General features: G+C 37.1%; 1 protein-coding gene across 13 annotated transcripts in view; it reads right to left on the reverse strand.

The window, feature by feature from the left end:
• Nucleotides 1-3,373: 3,373 nt before the first annotated feature.
• Nucleotides 3,374-22,222, reverse strand: part of nckap1l (NCK associated protein 1 like) — a 28,572-nt gene continuing 9,723 nt past the window's right edge. For 3 of the 13 annotated variants that reach the window (XM_061687228.1, XM_061687227.1, XM_061687219.1), the window contains 16 exons: nucleotides 22,037-22,095; nucleotides 21,199-21,344; nucleotides 20,995-21,127; nucleotides 19,848-19,967; nucleotides 19,634-19,770; nucleotides 17,775-17,942; nucleotides 15,957-16,175; nucleotides 14,917-15,047; nucleotides 13,472-13,569; nucleotides 12,295-12,388; nucleotides 11,899-11,981; nucleotides 10,717-10,797; nucleotides 7,341-7,434; nucleotides 7,133-7,261; nucleotides 5,593-5,702; nucleotides 3,808-4,659 (listed from right to left, as the gene is read on the reverse strand). In XM_061687228.1, coding sequence (XP_061543212.1) covers nucleotides 4,447-4,659; nucleotides 5,593-5,702; nucleotides 7,133-7,261; nucleotides 7,341-7,434; nucleotides 10,717-10,797; nucleotides 11,899-11,981; nucleotides 12,295-12,388; nucleotides 13,472-13,569; nucleotides 14,917-15,047; nucleotides 15,957-16,175; nucleotides 17,775-17,942; nucleotides 19,634-19,770; nucleotides 19,848-19,967; nucleotides 20,995-21,127; nucleotides 21,199-21,344; nucleotides 22,037-22,095 — 2,015 coding nt within the window. In that variant the 3' untranslated portion in view covers nucleotides 3,808-4,446. Of the gene's footprint in view, nucleotides 3,702-3,807; nucleotides 4,660-5,592; nucleotides 5,703-7,132; nucleotides 7,262-7,340; nucleotides 7,435-9,760; nucleotides 10,054-10,716; nucleotides 10,798-11,898; nucleotides 11,982-12,294; nucleotides 12,389-13,471; nucleotides 13,570-14,916; nucleotides 15,048-15,956; nucleotides 16,176-17,774; nucleotides 17,943-19,633; nucleotides 19,771-19,847; nucleotides 19,968-20,994; nucleotides 21,128-21,198; nucleotides 21,345-22,036; nucleotides 22,096-22,222 lie in introns of those variants that run through there. The other 10 variants (XM_061687230.1, XM_061687226.1, XM_061687229.1 and 7 more) reach the window with 8 other exon arrangements.

The following is a 22,222-nucleotide window of genomic DNA, read 5'->3' on the forward strand; positions in this document are numbered from 1 at the left end:
GACACCATGTGAGCATTTTTCCCACCTCCCAATTAAAGTTAGTAAAGGCCCAAATGTCGGATGTCTCGAAAATATTATGCTGACAGTAACAGCTATGGATAACACAAACATATTTTACAAACAGTACTAATAGATACAGTAACAAATATAATAAAACTTCCAAATAAATCCACGATATATCGGGGCCACGAAGGGTGAACCGTAATATAGCGAGGATTACTGTGCTTTGTTTTTAAAAGTCTTCTATGTTATAATGCTAATGTATGTAAACGTTAACAATAACTTGCAACACCGAGACGCATAAAAATATGTGAGCTTATTGACACTACAGGTATATATAGCCTATAATAAGCAGATTAGCAGATTCATGTTAACGTTAGCTGCCTTAGCATAGCATAATTTACTTTTGTTTTGTTTTCTGTGATATAGCACACACGTTAGCACGCTAACTACAAATGCACCACCAAGACACAGCACATGGCTTATTCGCGCCGTACACATTGTCTGTTACTAAAATTTTCAAACCACCTTTATATCAAAATAGATTATATCATTGGATATAGTTTTTTAACAAGAATAAAATGACCCCTAGTTTGTAAGAATTGGATAAGATGCCACTTTTTACGTCACAAATCGGGCCAAATTTACTAAAATCAATAGGAAATGTATGACCGAAACCTTGACTATTTGGTAAAAAAAAACAAAAACGGATGTTTTGTTTTGTTTTGTTTTTGTTTTTTCTTCAATGGCAGGATCCGCTCCAGCCATTTAATTCGGGCCACACCGAAAGCAAGCAAATCATCAGATTTACTTCAGACTTCACAGAAAACAATAATAGTTCATCAAGTCCATATAGATTTTCAATTGCGTTCGAATCCCATGAACGTGATTTTGAACACCGAAATAGAGGGGAAAAAAATTTCTTTGCCAGAACCACAGAACATCTCATCTGAATTGAAAATTTCAAAAACGATTTCCCAACAATGTAATCATCCGAAAAGAACAACCATAACCTTGTGCCACACAATGAGAAAATGCAATTTTGGTGAACTGCTAAATCCAAATGCCAGAAATCCAGGACAGAGAACTGGAGAGAAAATGGCGGCCATTTTTTTGGATTTAGTGACATAACATCCATTTTCTGCACCGCTTATCCTCGGTTGCGGGCGTGCTGGAGCCTATCCCAGCTATCTTCAGGTGAGAGGAGGGGTACACCCTGAACTGGTTGCCTGCCAATCTTACTTATACATGGTATGCATATTTGCATACCCATGTTAAAGTTAAGTCATCTTAGCATAACAATAGTTTACATTTTAGTTTTAGTTATATGCGCTATAACTGAAATACATATCTGAGAATAACTCCCTTGCATAGCAATATTTTTTTCATATTTTAGTTTTTTGTATTTTTGTATAGCACAAAAAACAAAAATACAGTACCACAAAAAACACAAATACCACTGAGACAAAAAAATCACAAAACTATAGTTTATTTACACTATATGCTAATCATAGCTGACATGTTAGCACATCAATGTTAGCCTTTAGCTCTCAGCAAAATGCTACAGCCTGAGCAATTGGACAACTGACAGAATGATGTCATATTCATATTATACAACATATACTGTATTTTTATATATCATATAGGAGAGAGAGTGAGAGAGAGCGAGAGAGAGCGAGAGAGAGCGAGAGAGAGAAAGCAAGAGAAAGAGAAAAATCAGCGTTATGGGCCCAATGAGGTCCTCCATGTCTCAAGAATCAGATTTCCATCAGGCGGTCTTCTGCATATCTTCTGAGGGTGTGTCATGACCTCTGGCATCTGTATGTGTGTCTTGTGTTACCAAGAGCCCCCAAAATGAACATGAGACCCCGCGCCTTACTGTAAATCCAGCATGTGTGTATACATTGCCGTGGTTCATGTTAGTAAGCCGGCGTTGCTCTGTGTTTACGCTCACACGTTCTTCATGCCTTCTCCTCTGTGTATGCACACTGTGTGCGTGTGTGTACTGTGAGAGAGTGCATGCGTGTGTGAGCACAACGTGTGCGCCTGTGGGCTCCTCAGAGGTTCACAAGTCAGCAGGAGAGGCTCTGCGTCACCAACACAATCAGCAGAGAGTCTTTATATCAGGACCAGACTTTCCACCATTAACTGGCCCAAGTGTCTCGGGACAGGAACACACTGTGGAGCTGCAGTAATAGTCCAATTGCACGAAAGACAAAGACTGTAGGCGTCAGCAATACAAAATTATTTGAAGTTACAGAATAGCACATTTCCATAAATTCCTGGCTTGACATACGAGTGACCCGACTTTAGAGTTTTGCGAAACACGAGCCGTTTGGACGATTTTTTTGCTTTGACTTGTGAGCAAAAATTTGAGATATGAACGCTGTATGGTGGTAGTTAACTCACTTCACAACAAGCAGCCGTTTCGAAGATATTGAACAGTTCTTTAAAAAAAAAAAAAAGTCTTCAAGCTTGACACTCCCAGTTGATTTTTACTGTAAAACTAAACATTGAACAAAGATAATTACACGTTGCGTAATTGAAACAACCAAATTAGCTTTGCCTCACTAAAGTCTGTTGCTAACAAATAATGCAAATCGCCATAGAAGTTGAACACATAGCATCGTGTTGCTGTGTTAAACCCTTTAAGCAATGGGTGTTTGAACACAAATGGTGGAGCAACGTTTGTTAACAGACCATTTATCAAAACTCGCAGGCATATATTATTTATCCTCTGAAAGCTTATGTAATTGAGTTAACTAAAAATATAATAGATCTATTTAAAATAAAACATTTTAAGCATGTATAACAAAATGTACAATTTGATTTAATCTGGTTTCTTTTCTTTCTTTTTACGTCTTACCATTAATTATGTGAACTAAAAACTAATTAGGTACCTTAAATATAAAAAAAAACGAAATCGAAATCTTACTGAAGTCATTAAAAGGAATTTTGTCTTTGCAATCAATATAAAAAACAAATAAATGCATTTAGTTACAGTAAAAAACATTACAATTAAAATATTTTGAAAACTAAAAATTTTATTTTATTTTTAACTTTCATCAAATATTTTTTAATTACGTAATGAAACTAAAAAATAAACACACATTTTAGTGGCTTTATTTAAAAATGCATCCAATTGAATAATTTAAATTTGTAAAAAAAATCCACGATAATAATTTAACATCATTTGTTAACTATATTAGTAATATTTACTCATAACAGTCTCTATAAAGAGCCTCAAGTCATTTCAGTTTGGCGAAATTGGGTAAATGAGGTAGGCGGTAGGGCGGCACGAAACAGATGAGGAACACATGTTGACTCGGGGCCCAAGAAAAGAAAAACAAACTAAATATAATTAAGATCTTTATTCACGGAAAGTTTGAAAGAATAATACGCATGGGCATCAACGACTTTCCAGTCTGAAAAGTGCAGCGTTTGCACTGAGAGCTTGTTACAGAATACACCTGAATGACCAGAGGATTTAAATATAGATCATTTGCCTGAAAGTGAACATAATCATGAATTCTCCCATTTAAACACATTGAATGAAAGTGTTTACAGTGAATCTCAGTATGTCTTCACCCTAGGGTGATGACAATGGACTTGTACACTTCTCTGTAGGCGTTGCGGAGCAGAACATACGGGAAGCAACTCTCCAGCATGTCTTGGCTCAAGAATGCAGACTCCTCCACAATCTAAACAATAAAGAAGATAGATCACAAGTTAGGACGTCAGATAGGATTATCTTAATTTACACCACACTGTATCAGTCAGTTCAGTTTTGTACACTTTTTTTGGAGGGGGGGGGGGGGGGGTGGGGTTCAAATAGCAAGTGTCGTGATGGGTACTAAGAATTGTACCGGAACGAGCTGCAGCACATTTATACACGCTAACGCTGGATGATACAACACTGAGTGATGACAAGTGGTTTTGTGATCTCGTATAAAGTAGCTGACAGCGATTCTTGAGTAAAAGTACAAGTACAGTAGTGCCTTGAAATATGACTGACCCGAATTATGAGCTTTTCGAGATACGAATTTTTTGCTTTCATTTGTGAGTTCAAAGTTGAGATACGAGCGCTGTATGGTGGCATTTATCTCAATTCAACTCACTTTACAATAAGTTACAGTTTGGCAAATAGTGAAAAATTCTTCAAAAAATAGGTTTCAAGCTGTTTAATGACACACCCAGTTTATGTTTACATAAAACAATGGGAATTACATGTTGTGTACAGTGGACCCCCCTGCGAGACCAAGTCATGTGTGTGTGTGAGTGTGTGTATATATATATATATATATATATATATATATATATATTTTAAATATATGAATCCACTCTACACAACATGTAATTCTCTTTGTTTTTATGATTAGTTTGACAGTAAACCTGAACTGAGTGTGGCATTAGTGATTTTATTTGCACCTGTTGGTAGATGTTTCATCACAGATGCAACTCAATAAGAATGAAGCTCACTCTGGAGGTGGAGATAAACTTTAATTTTGTCGCGGAATTAACCTTCCAAACCGTGCCGTGAAGCATTTCGTGGAAACGGTGTGACCTTACCATGTGCAGGAGGAGGTAGACGGACTCTCTGTTTTTGCTCTCGGCTTTCTGCTCGTTTTTTCCAAGCTGAAGTAGAGCGGAAGATGCCAGCTGTGTGTGTGTTGGATGGGGGTAACGAAACATAAACATTAAAGAACTGAAAGTTTATTAATTTGCCTATTGATTTTGAGTGATCAACCAGAAAAATGGAGGCATATTGTTTTTCAACTTTGTACCAATCACGATTCTGAACCAGTCGTCTTCAAAGTGTTGTTTATGACCACGTCCAAGCAAGATCCCTGTTGATTTTGATTCAAAGCAAGAGCTCTATTGATTTTTGAACAACCACAAAATGGTGGAAAGCTATTGCTCATCTTTTATACCGATCCGGATTGTGGTACTTCTGAAAGGGATCTTCTTAAAAGTACCAGGGATTATTTATGGCCTTTTCAAAGCAAGATTACTACTGATTTTGCGTGATCGGGGGCAAGATGACAAAACAAATGGGAGCAGGTTATACAGTATCCCCTTTTTTATAAATCACAATTTTAAACCAGGCTTCCCAAGAGTATTTGTATTGTTTTTGAGGCAAGAACGTGATGGCTTTTGAGTGGTCATCCACAAATGGCTGCCGTTTATTGCCACATGTTTCCCGTGTCCCTACTGAGCACAGATTGAAACCAATCCAAGGATTATTTGAGGAATCGTGGCTTTATAAAATCTAGATCACCACTGATTTTGAATCAAAGTAAGAAGTCTTTTGATTTTGAACAAAATGGATGATGTTTAACCTCAAATGGCGACACGTTGTCTCTCACGTCCGTACCAATCACAATTTAAAATCTATTTTCTGAAAAGTACCAGGGATAATTCGTGACCTCGTCAAAGCAAGATTACGGTCAATTCTTTCCTTTTCCGTCAGCATTATACCAGTTGCAGTTTTAGTGATTTTCCACCCTGATAATTTGTGAATGTTTCCAACAGCTAGCTTGATTTCAGGTGGGAACAAAAAACATGGACTGGTTTTCTGGATGGAGCACTGACCAGGAGAAACTCTTTGAGATGCTGCTCTATGTTCTTGTTCTGTACCGTCAACATGGCGGCAGCCACGTGGTTGATGGCCAGCGCCAAACAGTGGACGTTGTTGTTGTGGCCTGACGGAAACAGCAATGCAATGAATTAACACAGACAAAAGTGACGATGTGAGAGTGTATGCTTGTGAGGGACAGGTTTGAGGGTGAGTGTGTGTGTCTCAGAGAACACTGTTGTAAGTGTGTGTGTTTGTGATCTGTGAATGTGAGCGTGAGTGCGTGACGTACAGTAAGCGGAACCCAAAAAGGATGTTTTTGCGGCCGCCGATTAGCGCTACTTTGTTAATGATCTGTTAAGATTCGGCGGAAGCAAGCTGGCCACATTTCCTCCAGGCTCGATCACTTTTGGAGCTCGCCAGTGGAAAGTTGAAGCGAAGTAAATAACACGGCGCGCTTCGATTGAGCCATTAACGTGGGCACTGCGCCAAATAGTTTGGGGTCAGCACATGCAGCAGCAGCAGTGACTATAACGATGCACGTCAGTAAACAAAAAGTCTCAACGCAAAAAAACGTGTTTCTCATTAGGCGCAGACGTACTTGACAGTGGAAAGTATGACACGCATGCTGTTCTCAGGGTGGTGTGCCTTGTTTACGCACGCACTGCTGTACACAATATTAAGTACACTCGCATGTTCAAGTCAGTGCTGAAATTTGGCCTTCAAAGGAAAAATGCATTGAGTATTAAAATTGCACGTTAAATATGAGTAAAAATGTTGTAATGTGTAACATTACATCTTTTCCAAGTAATATTTTACAAGTTGAATTTTACCCCCAAAATTACAAAAAAACAACATGAAAAAGTACTGTTAGTTTTTGAAGAGAATAAAGTGGTAATGTTAAGCAAAACAATTTAAAGTAAATAATGTTTTTAAGAAAATAAAATGTAAACATTTTCACAAGTTGCGATGTTAAGTGAAGTCTTAATATGACCAAAACCTATTTTACAAGAACAAAGTTGTAATGTTCTTATTAAAGATTCAAATCAAGATAATGAAGTTTTATATTACGAGAGACTAAATAGACAAGATTAATGTCATATTTATACGAGAATAGAGACGTAATATTTGAAGATTACTGGTCATGTTTCCAGGTTAAAGATGGATTTTTATGAAAATAAAGTTTTTTTTTTTATTGACGAATACATTTTTATTCATACAATAACAAAGGGGTAATTGATTGAGATTTAAATAGTTATTATGAGATTATTATTTTTTAAATGTTCATTTTTAAATGGGAAAACATTTCGCCCCTACTTATGTAGTTAAATAACGTACCATACTGTACCATACCATAAGCCTTGAATGTCACTGTTTTAGTACATTTAACATGCTAGTTACTTTATTAAGACATCAGATGATCCCTTGCTGGACTGTGATTGTGCAGGTGAACCTATTGAATGTATTCATTCACGATGACTGATGAAAGTCGGGTTGAGGGCCGTGTGAACACTTGATCTTGTCACGGTGTTGCCATTGAATGTAACAAATGCGCACCTCCATGCTCTCGGCTGTAGGAAGAGTTGGGGTCCAGGGCCAAGCTCGGCAAGGACACTGCGATGAAGACCAGCAGCAAGCATGACAGCTTGTACTCCGTGTCTATGGACGTGTTATCTGCATATATTTCTGGGTTATTTTTAGAAAACATTCATTTGCTAAAAGAAATCTGTAGCATCATAACCACCACATATAGTTTTTCGATCACCTGTCTGCATGCTTCTGATAGCGGAGACGAGCGCCGGGTCTACATCGCAGCTCATTCCCGCAGCTGAGGCCAACTCGAAGACACTAAGTGTCACCTGGAAACACGTTAATACAGTGATTCTTAAAGTGTGCCATGGGTGCCACGAGTGGTAATGGTACACGAAAGAAGTACAATTCAGTTGTATTTAACTTTTAAGTTTAAGACACCTGCAGTTTGTTTTGCTTGTATAATTTTACTGTGATACCTCCTGCACGACTGCATTTGTACCGTAATTTCCCGTGTATAAGGCGCACCCATGCATAATATGCACCCCCAAAGTTGACCTCAAAATTCTGGAAAACCCTTCTACCCATGTATAATGCATTTTTACAATGCATGATTTTACTTCTACCCATATGATCAAAACATGAAGTTAGTGTCTGTATTTTGTTAGGTTTTTCAAAGAATTATTCTGAAGTTAAGCACTTTATTTGAACTTTATTTTCTCTTATTTTGAAATTCACAGCCCTACTTTTATTTAGTAAAGGAGAAAACACAAAGTTGTGCTCAAATGTTTGATTACCCAGGCAGAATCTGTAAGATGAGTACAATTCTTTAAAGAAAACATGAAAGGCCGGGCGAAACACATTTTATTTTATTTTAATGGGATTCAAATTAAACTGTCAAGCATTTCAGAAAAGCATTATCATTAAAGAAAACATAACCGTAAAGAACTTAATGATGGTTGTTGTTCAGTCATCACTCGTATTTAAAAAAAACAAAAACAATATTACACAAATTCTGCCAGGGTATGTAAAGTTAGGAGCACAACTGTACATATACAGTATACTGCCGTCATACATACTCCTGTCATATTGGAATGAAAGTGTAGGCTACACCTTTTTTCTAAACTCTAGGTGGTAGTAGCCTATTAGAATCAAAGTGTACCCCTTTCTCATAACCTCTAGGTGGCGATGACATGTTGGAATGAAAGTGTACAGCTTTTTCATAACCTCTAAATGGTGGCATTTTTTTCCATTTTCCTCTATACCTATGTATAATGTACACTATTGACTTTTGACAATTTTGAGGGGGGAAAAAATGTGCATTGTACACGAAAAATTACAGTATTTGTAATGTTGGTCATGATGGTGGTACTTGGAGAGCAAAGTATTTTTTTTAAGGTGGTACATGGTGTAAAAAGTTTGAGAACCACTGTGATAATACATTCCAGACTCGAGATAAAATATGAACAAAAATATGTCACGACAAACCACGTGTCATCACTCTCTTCTCTTATTGGTGGCAAGCGAGAAGTTTGTGATTTCACCTATCCCGATTTTTTTCTGTGGAATCTATCGCCAGCTATTTGCTGATAAACTCAACTCTTTACGATTTTTGCGCTTTTCTGTAGCGCTTTGAAATTTCAGAAGATGGCCTCAAAGCCTTGTAAGTAGAAATGGGTGTCAATTTGTAGTGATAAATCTTGACGGAGACTAACACCTTCGTATGCCGGGGAGGAGCTACTGTAAATTTAGCCTGGGTTGTTATGGAGAGTCTTCAATGTATGTACCATTATTTACAGTTTAAACTATTACGATATATACGGATCACACTCCTCAGCCTTCATGGTAAGGTCTATTCAGGGGTGCTGGACAGGAGGGTCCGTTAGGCAGTCGAGCCTCAGATTCAGGAGGAGCAGTATGGTTTTCGTCCTGGCCGTGGAACAGTGGACCAGCTCTACACTCTGGGCAGGGTCCACGAGGGTGCATGGGAGTTCACCCTACCATTCTACATGTGTTTTATGGACTTGGAGAAGGAGTTCGACCGTGTTCTTTTGGGAGTTCTGTGGGGGGTGCTTCGGGAGTATGGGGTGTTGAACCCCCTGATACGGGCTGTTCGGTCCCTGTACGACCAGTGTCAGAGTTTGGTCCGCATTGCCGGCAGTAAGTCGGACTCGTTTCCGGTGAGGGTTGGACTGCCCCCAAAGGCTGCCCTTTGTCACCGATTCTGTTCATAACTTTTATGGACAGAATTTCTAGGCGCAGCCGAGGCGTAGAGGGGGTCCGGTGTGGTGACCTCAGTATTGCATCTCTGCTTCTTGCAGATGATGTGGTTCTGTTGGCTTCATCAAGCCGTGATCTCCAACTCTCACTGGAGCAGTTCACAGTCGGGTATGAAGTGGCTGGGATGAGAATCAGTTAGAAAAGGGTGGAGTGCCCTCTCCGGGTCGGGGATGAGATCCTGCCCCAAGTGGAGGAGTTCAAATATCTTGGGGTCTTGTTCACGAGTGAGGGAAGAAGGGAACAGGAGATCTACAGGCAGATCTGTGCAGCGTCTGCAGTGATGGGGACTTCACATCGGTCCGTTGTGGTGAAGAAGGAGCTAAGCCGAAAGGCGAAGCTCTCAGTTTACCGATCTATCTACGTTCCTACCCTCACCTATGGAACAAGATCCCGGATACAAGCGGCCGAAATGAGTTTCCTCCGCAGGGTGTTCGGGCTCTCCCTTAGAGATAGGGTGAGAAGCTCTGCCATCCGCATTGAGAGGAGCCAGATGAGGTGGCTCGGGCATCTGATTAGGATGCCTCCTGGACGCCTCCCTGGTGAGGTTTTCCGGGCACGTCTCACCGGGAGGAGACCCCGGGGACGACCCAGGACACCCTGGAGATACTATGTCTCTCGGCTGGCCTGGGAACGCCTCGGGATCCCCTCGGAAGAGCTGGAGGAAGTGGCTGGGGAGAGAGAAATCTGGGTGGTCGGTTGATTTTATTCCATGAAAAAACCCCACACTTTTTTTGTGTACATATTTGACATGTTGTGCATCTCGTAATTGGAAACGAACTTTTTTCACAGTAACCTAAACATGGAGGAAACAAACAAGAGTTCGATTAAAGCGGACTCGAGGGTGAATGTTGATGTTGCCCTACTTGCACTGACATGGGGTTTCCACTGATGTGGTCTCTCTCACGGCGGGTGGAGGGTTGGTGGGCGGGGACGCGGTGGGGGGCTGCTGACGTCTTTGGGGTTATCCTGGTCTGAGCTGTGGCACGGCTGTCATGCCGCACTCAGGGGCCGGACGTAAGCAAAAGGGTGGGGGGTGGGGGGGTGGGCGTGGGCCTCGGCGTGTCATGTTCACATAAGAGCGCTCCACGGGGACATAAGGAATTTAATTTGGTCGGTAACGGCGGGCACACATTTGTTGTTCCCGTTCCACAATGTCCACACTGTCCTTTTATTTAAACAAATAGACCAAATATTTTATCCTACTTCTTTAACATTTGAACAAAATTCCATATCGTCTCTTATGTAAATACACAGCAGTAAATATAAATACATGTTTATTCCACTTGGAACTTTTCCCATGAGTTAACCAATGTGAGACGCTGTGTTTGTACCTTGATGTCTGTGTCAGGAGAGATGCAGTCCTTCAGGGATTCGATGGGGCCCATCAGGAAAGGGCAATGCTTCTGCAGCACCTGCATTGCATTACGAGTCAAAGGTTAGTGAAATAAAATTAAATATGTTGTTAAATACATTAAAATAAATTACTTTATCTTATACAAATTACAATGTAAAATAAAAATAAAATATTTCAGTTTGTATAATAATTATTCTATTGTTTTTGTTTATAGTTCATGAAAAAATTAAATAAATTTAATCCATTCTAAATAAATAATATAAAGTGAAACAAATTACTTAATTTTATTTAAAAAATAGTTATATCAAATATATTTACAGCATACGGAGCAAAATATGGTTGTTCAAGTAAAATACAATATTTGATTTCAAAATAATATGTAAATTAATGAAAATTAGGATAAAATAAAAAACACAATTACATTAATAAAGAATTATATTCATTTTTGACAGTCTTAGGACCAAATTGTTTCTTCCTCAAGCAGAAATACAATTGTCTATCCATCAAATAAAATAAGACTTTGAATTTTTAAAATAGTTTCAAGTATTACAATATGTTCTTTTATTAAATGAACAATAAAACAATGTCAAATAAAATACATTATTTCATATATGCAATATAAATTGCTGAAAAATAAATTCATTTTATTAAAATAATATAATGCGCAATTATTATATTAAATACAAAGTAAAAACAAATAATGATTAATATTTTTTTACAGCATTGGGAGCAAAATGGGAGTCTTCCTCAGGAAGCTATACTATAGTCTAGCAAATAAAATAAATCAAATTAAATAAAAATATAAAAAGTACATAAAAATATCTTCTTTGTTTACTAAATAAAATAAATACTTTAATTAAATTCTACAAGTAACATAAAATACAGCCAAATAAATTACTTCATTTTATTACTATTTTGTATTGTATCAGGATTTTTTATTTTATTTGAAAAAGTATATAGAATTACATAAATACTTTAGCAAAATAATGTTCAATAAAATGCATTACTTAACAAATAATACTATAAAACATATTTTTTCTTTGTTAAAATACAGTTATGTAAAAAAATTCTTTTTTTGGGCAGATTTTGCTAGATCTACAGTTAATATTTTGCCCTTCCATTGTCTCGTGGTGGTTTAAAATGTCTTGCTCAGCGTCACCTCTTTCAGGCAGTCCTGCGCCATCCATCTGAAGGACAGGATCACTCCGATGATGGTCATCCTCTTCAGCAGGTTCTCTCCTCCTGGTGGCATCGGAACAAGCCTTGTGAAATTTGCTTTTCGTAATGGGAACGTACCAGAACAGGCTGCTACATGTGATCATATATGGTTATTCTCGTACCAAGTAAAACATAACTGTGTTTGTAGCCACGAGGTGGCTACTTGTTTAGTACAAGTGCACTTCGGTGCTTTTTTAACATTGTATGCCAGTGCAGAAAAGCAAGCTTGGATGAGTTTGGCATGGAAGAACGCCATCAAACACAGGGACTATGAGTCTACTTCGTGTCAGAATCATGGCAAATTGTCCCAATACTTTTGTCCCACCAAATCACTCGCCTGTCAGCATCCTCTTGAGATTGGCCATCTCTTCTGCCTTATCAAAGTTGTTCCTCATCTGCACCAGGACGTCCATGTTCTCCACCACCAGTTTCTAATCATAGTAAGAAAATGTATTACCATTATCAGGTGGTGTACAAAGTTCATTGTAATAATAAAAATAAAAGTTGAAATGCGACCACCACTACTACTGATAATATACTTGCACTCCAGTAAAAAAATTATATTACATAATATGAATAACAAAACGGTATTATCATTACTGTAACCATATAATTGCTATTGCCCTTTTATTTTGTTAATCATTATTATACATCATTATCGATGTATTTAAACAAATCGATGCACACTGGTTGCTACATTACATACAATTGCACTGCAATAAAGACCAAAAATATCTAAACTTATGTATTTATTATTATTATTATTATTATTATTAAATTTAGTATATTAGTACATTACAAATTCACTGGTGAGTGTTTCTACCCTCTAGTAAACAAAGACACTAAATCCGATGCCGTCAAACAGACGCGATAGCAAATTATATGATATGATATGATAACAGATATCAATATGGTGGTGCCCGCTGGGACATAATGATTCCCAGGGAGTAGCGAAAATTATGTTACAATATTATATATACATTTGTAAAATAAGACGTTACGTATCGTATTGGAATTAAGTTTTCCCACAAACCCTCGGTAGCGTGATACATCTATACAATGTGACAAAATGTTTTCATTTTCCTTCTTCCTGTGTGTAATACACACCCTCGATTTTTTTATAAAAGATTTTTGGGTAAAAATGTGTATTATACACGAGAAGTTACAGTAATATTACTGTTGCTTTGTTGCCAAGTTCTGTATTTCATCATCAAATTTACGTGTAGTACATGTGTATGCATTATACTGCCCCCGGTGGCCAAGATGCACATACCAGAAGGAGCAGCACAAAGTCCATTGAATTATGATGCATAAACTGTTTAATTCTTTACATTCAATTAAATTATGTCATGCTTGCATGTTTTAATACAATACTGTAGAGTGTAAGAAAACACTTGAGTCGGGTCCCTCGTACTACAAGGCACCACTGTACCTATATATATTTTGGAGTACAAGTGTACGTGATGCTGTGTAGATGTATGTACACATGTGTTACCGTGATTCCTCTGGGGTACCTTGAGCTCGCTGACTTGCGACGTGACGTGCCACATGAGGTTCTCGCTCAGGAACTTGAGGCCGTACGGGCCCAGCAGCTCGGCCAGCGCTCGCAGCTCTGTTCACATCATCATCTTGGGATCACATTCACATCACGACCCACCAATACAGATATTTTTAAAAAGGATGTGTGTGCGGGTTTAACATTGGAGGAGGTGTTTCATGGACTGCGTGCCAATGAGTCACTCGAGGTAGGAACACGATACAGGACTGTACGCACTGAAATATACACTTAGTGAGGGGAGTTTATTCTCTCTCTGTGTGTGAGTTATGGCGTTAATGGTTACTTAATGGGGGGGAAAAGCACCTCGTTTTTTGTCAAAACTGACTTTATTGTGTTTCACCTCACCATTTTCTGTAAACATCATTTTGTGAGTGTTGAAATATGTTTACAATGTGTTTGAAAAGTGTATGTTTCAATGGGATTAGAGCTTGTGGGATTGGTATTGAAAGTAGGGCTGTGAAAAAAATCGGCTAAAAAACGCGGCTAAGGCGACCACAAAAATTGGTCGACACAAATATTTCTGCCTCAAGGCAATAAAAAGTATTAATAAAAGCATATTCGCGCCGCCGGGAACCAATTTGCGCATCCCGGAACTATTTGGCTACTGTCCATGTTTACCACACGGACATTTGTTACCGACGTACGTACTGTCAGTGGAAAAACATTGGCTAAAACGATAGAGGAGCGTCTGTAAGTGATTTTTAAGACACTATTAGATGTGTACTGTACATATAACCTGATGCATGAGTGAGCTGAATGGTAGTTAGTGTTTTTTTTTTGTTTACCCAAATTAAGTACTCGACCAAATACAGTACAGGTTTATCGATTCTAAAAATATTCGACAGCGACAGCCCTAAGGCTTAAGCTATAATATAAATGTTTTTATTTTTTATTCCATAATATTAAGTATCTCCCATACATGTCATGCTTGCAAAAGTGTTGTAAGGGAAGAGTCTTCATCATTTGCATGAGACCAAAGTGCCCACCTAAAACCCGGTGAATTAAACTATAAAGTGACAAATGGAGATTAAGTGAGCTGTAATTCTTTATACTTTGACTGAAGAACGTTACATACCTTATATTGAGATAGCTGGGAACTGTTTATTATTGTAAAAGGAAATGCAAAATATGCTTCCTTCAAGTGTGCTAAAATAGGATTGTGACAGTTTATGGTTTTGACCACTGCTTCTACTTCCCTGTAACCATGACAACTAAACCAAGGTGTAAAATGTATCAAGGCAATGCTCTACAGCATTGATGGAATTTTTCCAGTTTTTCTCCAATCAGTCAACACTTTGATGATGACCAATGTGGTCCAGTTTGTTATTTGTTAAAGTAATGAGTGTTAATCTAATTTAATAATGACAGATTTGCACAGTGATATTAAATTGCGAGGCTAACCTGATATGTCCGAGAACTCTTCTGCTCTGAAGGCGGGATTGTTGTCGGATATTTGATTGACAAAACAGTGCATGGCTGGGCAGTGCACGACCAGCGAGTTGCTGGCCAGGCGTAGTAGGCTCTCCAGGTACCTGCGGTGCGCAGGCAGACATGAAGAACGATTACGGTTCAGGGAGAACTAAAGCCCTGTTGCCATTATGCAGTCTGTTGGGGGGAACCAACCGGAGACTACAGTATGTTACCAAAAGGTATTACATTTTATTACATTTTTTGTCTTAATTTTCCAAGAAAAAAAAGCATAAATATCACGAGAAAAAGTCTAAACATTGCAAGAGTAAAATTGCAATATTGCTCGAATAAACTAATATTCTTTTCAAAATAATACAAAATTAAAGTATAAAATTGCAATATTACCAGAAAAAATGTAGATGTAAAAAGGTTTCCGATAATTGAATAACAAAAAACAGAAAAAAAACAGAAGAAAAGTCAGAATTTTATGAGTATGGAGTCAAAATATAATGAGATTAAAGTTGTAATATTAAAATAGAAAATTCATTATTTTACAAGACAGAAGTTGAAGTACTTTGAGGAAGTTCATTTTTAGAGAAAGAACAATGTAGAAATATGAGAATTAAATGGTGACATTGTTTAGTAAAAAAGTAGTAAAAAAGTAATTAAAATAAAGATGTAAAAAAAATAGGAGAACAAAGTCTCAAGAAAACTATTCATTTTATGACAATAGAGTTACAATATTACAAGAATAAAATTGTGATTTACGAAAAAGAGGTGAGATTGTATAGCTTTTCGTTTGGAAAATTTAAGGAAAATAAAATGCACAACAACAAAGTCATTATATTATGTGAAACTTGTCTGAGATTAAAGTCAACTACATTCAGAAAGTAAATCCAAAATTTTACAAGACTAAGTTGAAATATTAGAAGGATAAAGTTGGGATATTACAAGAGAAAGGTAGTCGTAATTTTAATAGAGTAAATTACTAGTACGAGTGACTGTGCTTCAATGGCCACATTTGGACGTACCAGTTGGTGTAAAAGTTGGTGAGTGTGGGCACCCCCCGGGAATCGAGAGGCTGCGTCTGCTGCAGCAGGACGTTCTTCAGCAGCCGGGCCATGTCCACGGTCACGTAGTTGGGTAGGGTCTGAAGGCTGGCGCCGTACGCGGTCACCCCCGCCAGTAGCTCAGTGGGCCGAGCGATCTCCTGGGTGGTCTGGTTGTAATTTGCCATTCTCACAATGATCCTGGAGAAACACGTTCATTCCACATCACTGATCTCCCGGCGAGGACGTTCTCATGGCAGCAGAAAATGTCTTAAACGGGACACAGTGGCAGTACTCGATGAGATTTTATTTACCTTTTTGATCTAAGAACATTAGAAAAAATTCAAAGGAAAAATTATTAGACGATGACAATTCAAAGTAAATTTTCACATTTTTTTCCCCATTTTTGAGAAAAAAAGTCATAATATTAGCAGAATAATGTTATTTTACTTAAAAAAAACTGTAGTATTTATTTTTTGAAATTTATTTTGTTTCTCAAAAAATGGATTTTTTTTCCAAAGAAAAAAAAATTTTTTTGCTTCCTAGAGTAAAAAGGTTGTATATTTACAAAAAAGTCTGATTAAAAAAAAGTTATATTTTTTAAAGAAATAAAATAAATATTCTTCTTCGAAAAAAAATTCAATAATTTTTGTTTTTGTTTTTTGTTTTTCCAAAAAAACAAACAACCCAGAACGCCACTAACACGCTAACGCTTACCATCGATAATTGCAGTTTTAGAAGCAAGGATATTTGAACACAAACGGTGGCGGAACACATGTAGACATAATATAACGATGCTCACAGGCATGTATTCTTTATCCTCTACAAAAAATGACTAATACCATAGCATCGTACTGAGTCACTTACAGTAGTAGTAGAAGTACTATTCTTCGTCGTTTGTGTCAGTATAACTATTATACTGCCTCCTGGTGGCCAGGATGTGCACAGCAGAAGGAGCAGCATGATGAAATGAATTGTAGCATTAAATCACAATGCAAAAAAATTTCATTCTTTATTTACTATTTAATTACTACTCAATTTTTAGAAGGTACAATATTGGAGAGTGTTATTTTTAAACACAAACACAAAAATGTTTATTTTTTGGGGTAGGAGACTGGAACGGATGAATGGCATCTCCATTCATTTTAAAAGGAAAAGATAATTAGAGATAGTGTTTATTAAGCGTGGTTATCTTGTTATTTTCTTATTTTATTTTTTCCTTGCTAGATTACAACTTTATTCTTTTATCAATTGTTTTTTTCTGTTTTTTCCCCCCCGTCACTATCCCCTATGCCTTTCTCGCCTAGACCGGCCTAGATTTATAATTTTTTCCTAGACCTGCAAATCTCAGCGAGCATTCTTTTACTCGAGGGTACTGATTTTAGGGTGCCGGGGTGGATAATCATCAGCTCAATGGAGGAAGGTTAAGCAGAGCGCACACACACATGAAAAACATCAGGTTGCCCCGGTGCCAGGCCATAATCTAAATAACATTTAGCACTTGAATGGCACAGAGCAAAGCAGTGACTTGACTAATTGCCTCCAAGTGGCTGTATGGTGATTATTAAACAGGAGTGTCTGTAACACGCACAAAATCCCATTCAAATTCACTAACAGATACTTATAGAGAATGTTTGCAGTTTTAAAAAAACTTAATCATAAATGGTAAACCTGTCCGTATGACCTTACAGTAGAATCTTATTAAAATGATCTTTTAAAAAGTAAAACCTCACTGGCTCCCTCTAATTCCTCTGATTTAATTTGATTTATTATTTAACAACAGGGCACGGCACGACATACACGTATTTCCCCACCGCCTTTTCCCACTCGACATACTCGGACAGGCGTATTTCCAGATGAGAAGAGAGGAACTCGGTGGGAACGATGATGTGCTCGTAGACCAGTATGTCGCTGCAAAGGCTATAGGAGGAGCAGATCTCGGTCAGCATCAGATGCATCTTGTCCATGCTAGAGAAGACAGAGACAGACGGGAGGATGCAAGTGTTAACGACCAATATTTGGATGATGTGGAAGTGGCACACCAAGGTACCAAATGTGCCGAAGCGATGGAAAAGCGAGGCAGACACACCATGTGTATTATCTGCATGCTGAAAAGAACATTAGTATTAAAGTCCAAAATAATGTTGATACAGTATATTGCAAGAAAAAAAAAAGGTGGTGATATCATGTGGAATGTGGTAAATTTGTAAGAATGTAAGTCAAGTATCATGAGAATGAAGTACAAAAAAAATACAAGAATAAAGTTAAAAATATTGTGACTAAATTAAAAAAATATATATACAACAATATAATACAAACATTAAGATTACATAAAATAGTGTGAGGGAAAAGTGAAGGAAATCAATTTGTGATATTACAAAAAAAAAGGTTAAGAATATTTCGAGAATGGATTTTAAAAATATACAAGAAAGTTATGAGAATAAATAAAAAAATATTAAGAATAAAATATTGTGAGGGAAAATTCTAACTATATGAGACTCAATAAAAAAAATACTTCATGAATAAAGTACAAATCTTATGAGAAAATGTTATGACAAGATAACAAATAAATATTGCAAGGGAAGTCAAAACATGAGAAACAAATGAAAATACTAAAAGAAGAAAGTCAAAATATGATAATGTTTTCTAAATGCGTACAACACTGTGGTAAAATTATGAGAATAAAAAAGGACAATATAGTTGACATATTAAAAATAAAGTTGATATATTGCATGGGAACAGTCATAATTTCGAGATTTAAGGAAAATAAATTGCAACAATAAAGTTAAACTATTGTGAGAATACATTTTATAAATACCACATTATAATACAAATATTAGGAATGAAATAAAATATTGTGACGGAAACGTCAAAGTACTGTATATGAGAATTAAATCATAAAAATTACACTATTAAAATAAGAACGAGAATTAATTTAAAGATTTATGAGAATTAAAAGAAATACGATAATGATGTCAAAATATTACCAGGGAAAAGTCAAAATTGACAATAATTGATGAGAAAAAAAATACAATATTATAGTAAAAATATTTTGAGTAATATCAAATTACTGCAAGGGAAATGTAATAATTTTCTTAGAATAAAGTCAAAATACTAAAGGGAAAAATGTGGTAGTCAGAGGATAAGGTATAATTCAAGTCATAATTTTACAAGAACTGAAATAAAGTATTTATATAATTAAAGTCCAAATGTTACAGGATTAAAGGCGGGATATTACAAGGAAAAAATTTAAATTATCACAAAAACAAAGTCAAAATATTATGAGATTCAAGTTTTGATATTATTGGAAAAGAGTTGTGATTTACAAGAAGAGTCAACAGATGAAAATTAAATTGTGATTATGGCTAAATTAGCCAGCGGTGGCTTCGTCCAAGTAACATTCATTCGCAGTAACACCTCCTGCTCTGGAGAGAGTCTCATAAATCACCGGAAGTCTTTTAATAACACCCCCCCCCCCCCAAAAAAAACAAAAAACAACAACACTCGATTGTCTTTTTTCAAAAGTAATCATTAAAAGTCGCTTCGTATGCGCCTTTTATTAAGACACCTGAACTGTTTTAAATTGGGGGAAAATGTCATCATAAGTAAACAAAAGTATGTTTTATACTAAAGTGGAGCTCGTGAAGAGAAAAGCTGACTTGGTTGTTATGATGCGGTCCTTTCTCAGGCTTTCGCCTCCTGGTTTTTCCTTCTGGACTCTTCTCTTGGGCACGGCTTTCTTTTGCTTCCGGTAGCGAGCTGCGCTGATAGCTTCAACACAGTGTTTGGGCAGCAGCTAGAGAGGGGAAAACATCAAATCATATTTTTATACATAATTTGTGATATACAACTGTACGTGTACTGGATTTTGACCTGGTCATTGAGATTGCACTGCTCAGCACATATCTCCAACATGATAGCGCTGGTCTGCGAGGCTATCTGCTCGAGAAAGGTCACACACGAGCGGAGACTCCTCTTCTCTATCGCCTCCTCCTGGACACACAAAGTATGTGTAAAAAAAAATATATATATATACAGTATGAGGGAAAAGTTGTAATTTTCTGAGGTTAAAATACAGTGAGATTACTACGAGATGAAAAAAATCTTAATTTACATAATACTATCGAAATATAGTATAGTCAACATATTAAGGCAGTAAAGTGATGATTTTATAAGAAAAAGGTCATACTTATTCAAGATTAAAGTTAAAATATTACAGTAACAATTTTACCAGAATAAAGTCGATATATTACAAGAATAAAGTTGTGTTATTATGAGATCAAAAATTAAATATTACAGAAATTGAGAAAACAGTAGTAATTTTTCAATTTTAAAGTGAAACATATTCTGAGATTAAAAGTAATAATCTTATCACGATAAATAGTATTATGAGATTAAGGTGGAAATATGAGAATAGTAAGTAATATTTTTTTAGAGGTTGAAGTGGAAATACTGTATTACAAAATTAAAAGTTCTAATTTTACCTGAATTGCTTATATGTTAACATTATCCTTAAGATAGTAGCCTATGGGTAAGATATGTGGTTGTTTTAAATAGACAACGTGTATTGCTCTGTTTAGTTTAGTTTGACAATAAACTTAAACTGAGAGTGGCAACAAACAGATTGAAGCCTCTTTTGAAGAAAATATTTACTAATTTTACTGACACTGCCACCATACCGCACTCATATCTCAAGTTTTCACTTGCAAGTCAAAGCAAAAAAAATCGGCCGAACGACGGTTTGTGTCTCGAAAAACTCATAAATTGGGTCAGTCACATCTCAAGGCACCACTGTATTTTAGTATATATAATTGTGGCTAGTTGGAGAATAACAGTGGTCTAGGAACCAAGCCTTGCGGAACTCCTCCTGCTGTTCTGACACAGGCATACAAGACGTGGCTAAGATGCTAAAAGTGGCACAAAATCAAATAGGATAGGAGTGTACATAGTAGGGCGATACAGTGGAAGAAGTGAAGCATCAGCATTTTGAATGGTCGCAGTTGATGAAGTGGACACTGACCTCTTCAGGGCACAGAGTGTGTCGACACCAGTGGAAATGGGAGCAGACAGAAGGGAAAGCCATGAGGTATCTTTTCATCGTCATCTGTTCGCTGCTCTGGCAAAACATCTTCTCGAACACTCGCGGGTAGAAACTATTCAAAGGATCAACACACACAGTCAGAGTGGAAGAGCCATAAACTGATTAAAAAAGAGGAAAACTGACCAGAAAATTGACACGTTTGATGTCTCCTGCAGGAGTTCTTCCGTAGCATCCACCATCTTGGTGTGGAACTGGATCATGTTCATCACCTTGGCCAAGTCCGGGTAGTCCTTGATCAGCAGAGGGGCCTTGTTCACGCTCGTGTAGGCCTTCGACATGAAGAACATGACGGCAATCTGCACACGCTTCTGTGACCATCATATGTTCTACTCACACAAAGTTAGCATGGAATTTTGGGACGACCATAAAATACGCTGTTACAAGTCATTTTAATTCGAGCTTCTCTAAATTTTAAAAGCACATATCCAAATTTCCATGTTTTAGTACTTTTTGCACAACTTGCTGTTCTCAGACAAGGAGCTGAATAGCAAAATTCACAATGTATTTGACCCATGAATTGGTTATATTTTTCAGGACGCTCACTTCTATGTCTTCTATGTCTCTTCCAGTCTTTCTGTATCGCTGTTGAAACCTCGTAACGGCAAGGTAAAATTGATCCATTGTTAGGTGTCGTGTTGTGTCATAATGTCAAAATGGCAACCGCCTGATGAAGAGGACCCTTTATACCAATTCTAATTGAACGAAGAAATGAATTGGTCCACTCAGGGATCAAACGCCTGTTGTGAATTTTGCAGTTCAGCAACTTGGTAGAGAAAAGCAAGTTGCGCAAAAAGTACTGAAACATTGAACAGTTGAATAAGTGCATTCAAAAGTTTAGAGAACGTCAAATTAAGTTCACCCGTTAAAGCTTGTAGTGCATTTTAGGTTCATTCTGAAATTTCACCCAAAAGCAGAAAATCCCAAACTTTTTGTGAGTAGTGTACAGTATGTCTGTGCATACCTGCAATCTCAGCCAGTCCAATCTCACAGCCCTGAAATCAAACTCCTCTTTGCTCTCTACTGCAAACACACGAATAAAAAGCATCAGGAGGTTTCAAAGTGCAGCCCATGGGCCAAATACAAAGCAGACTCAACTATTAAATCTTGTGTCGGTGTTGCATGAGCTGAGAAACAACCTGTTAAAATT

This window comes from Phycodurus eques, chromosome 10 (assembly GCF_024500275.1).
Source record: "Phycodurus eques isolate BA_2022a chromosome 10, UOR_Pequ_1.1, whole genome shotgun sequence".
Taxonomy (NCBI): Eukaryota; Metazoa; Chordata; class Actinopteri; order Syngnathiformes; family Syngnathidae; genus Phycodurus; species Phycodurus eques.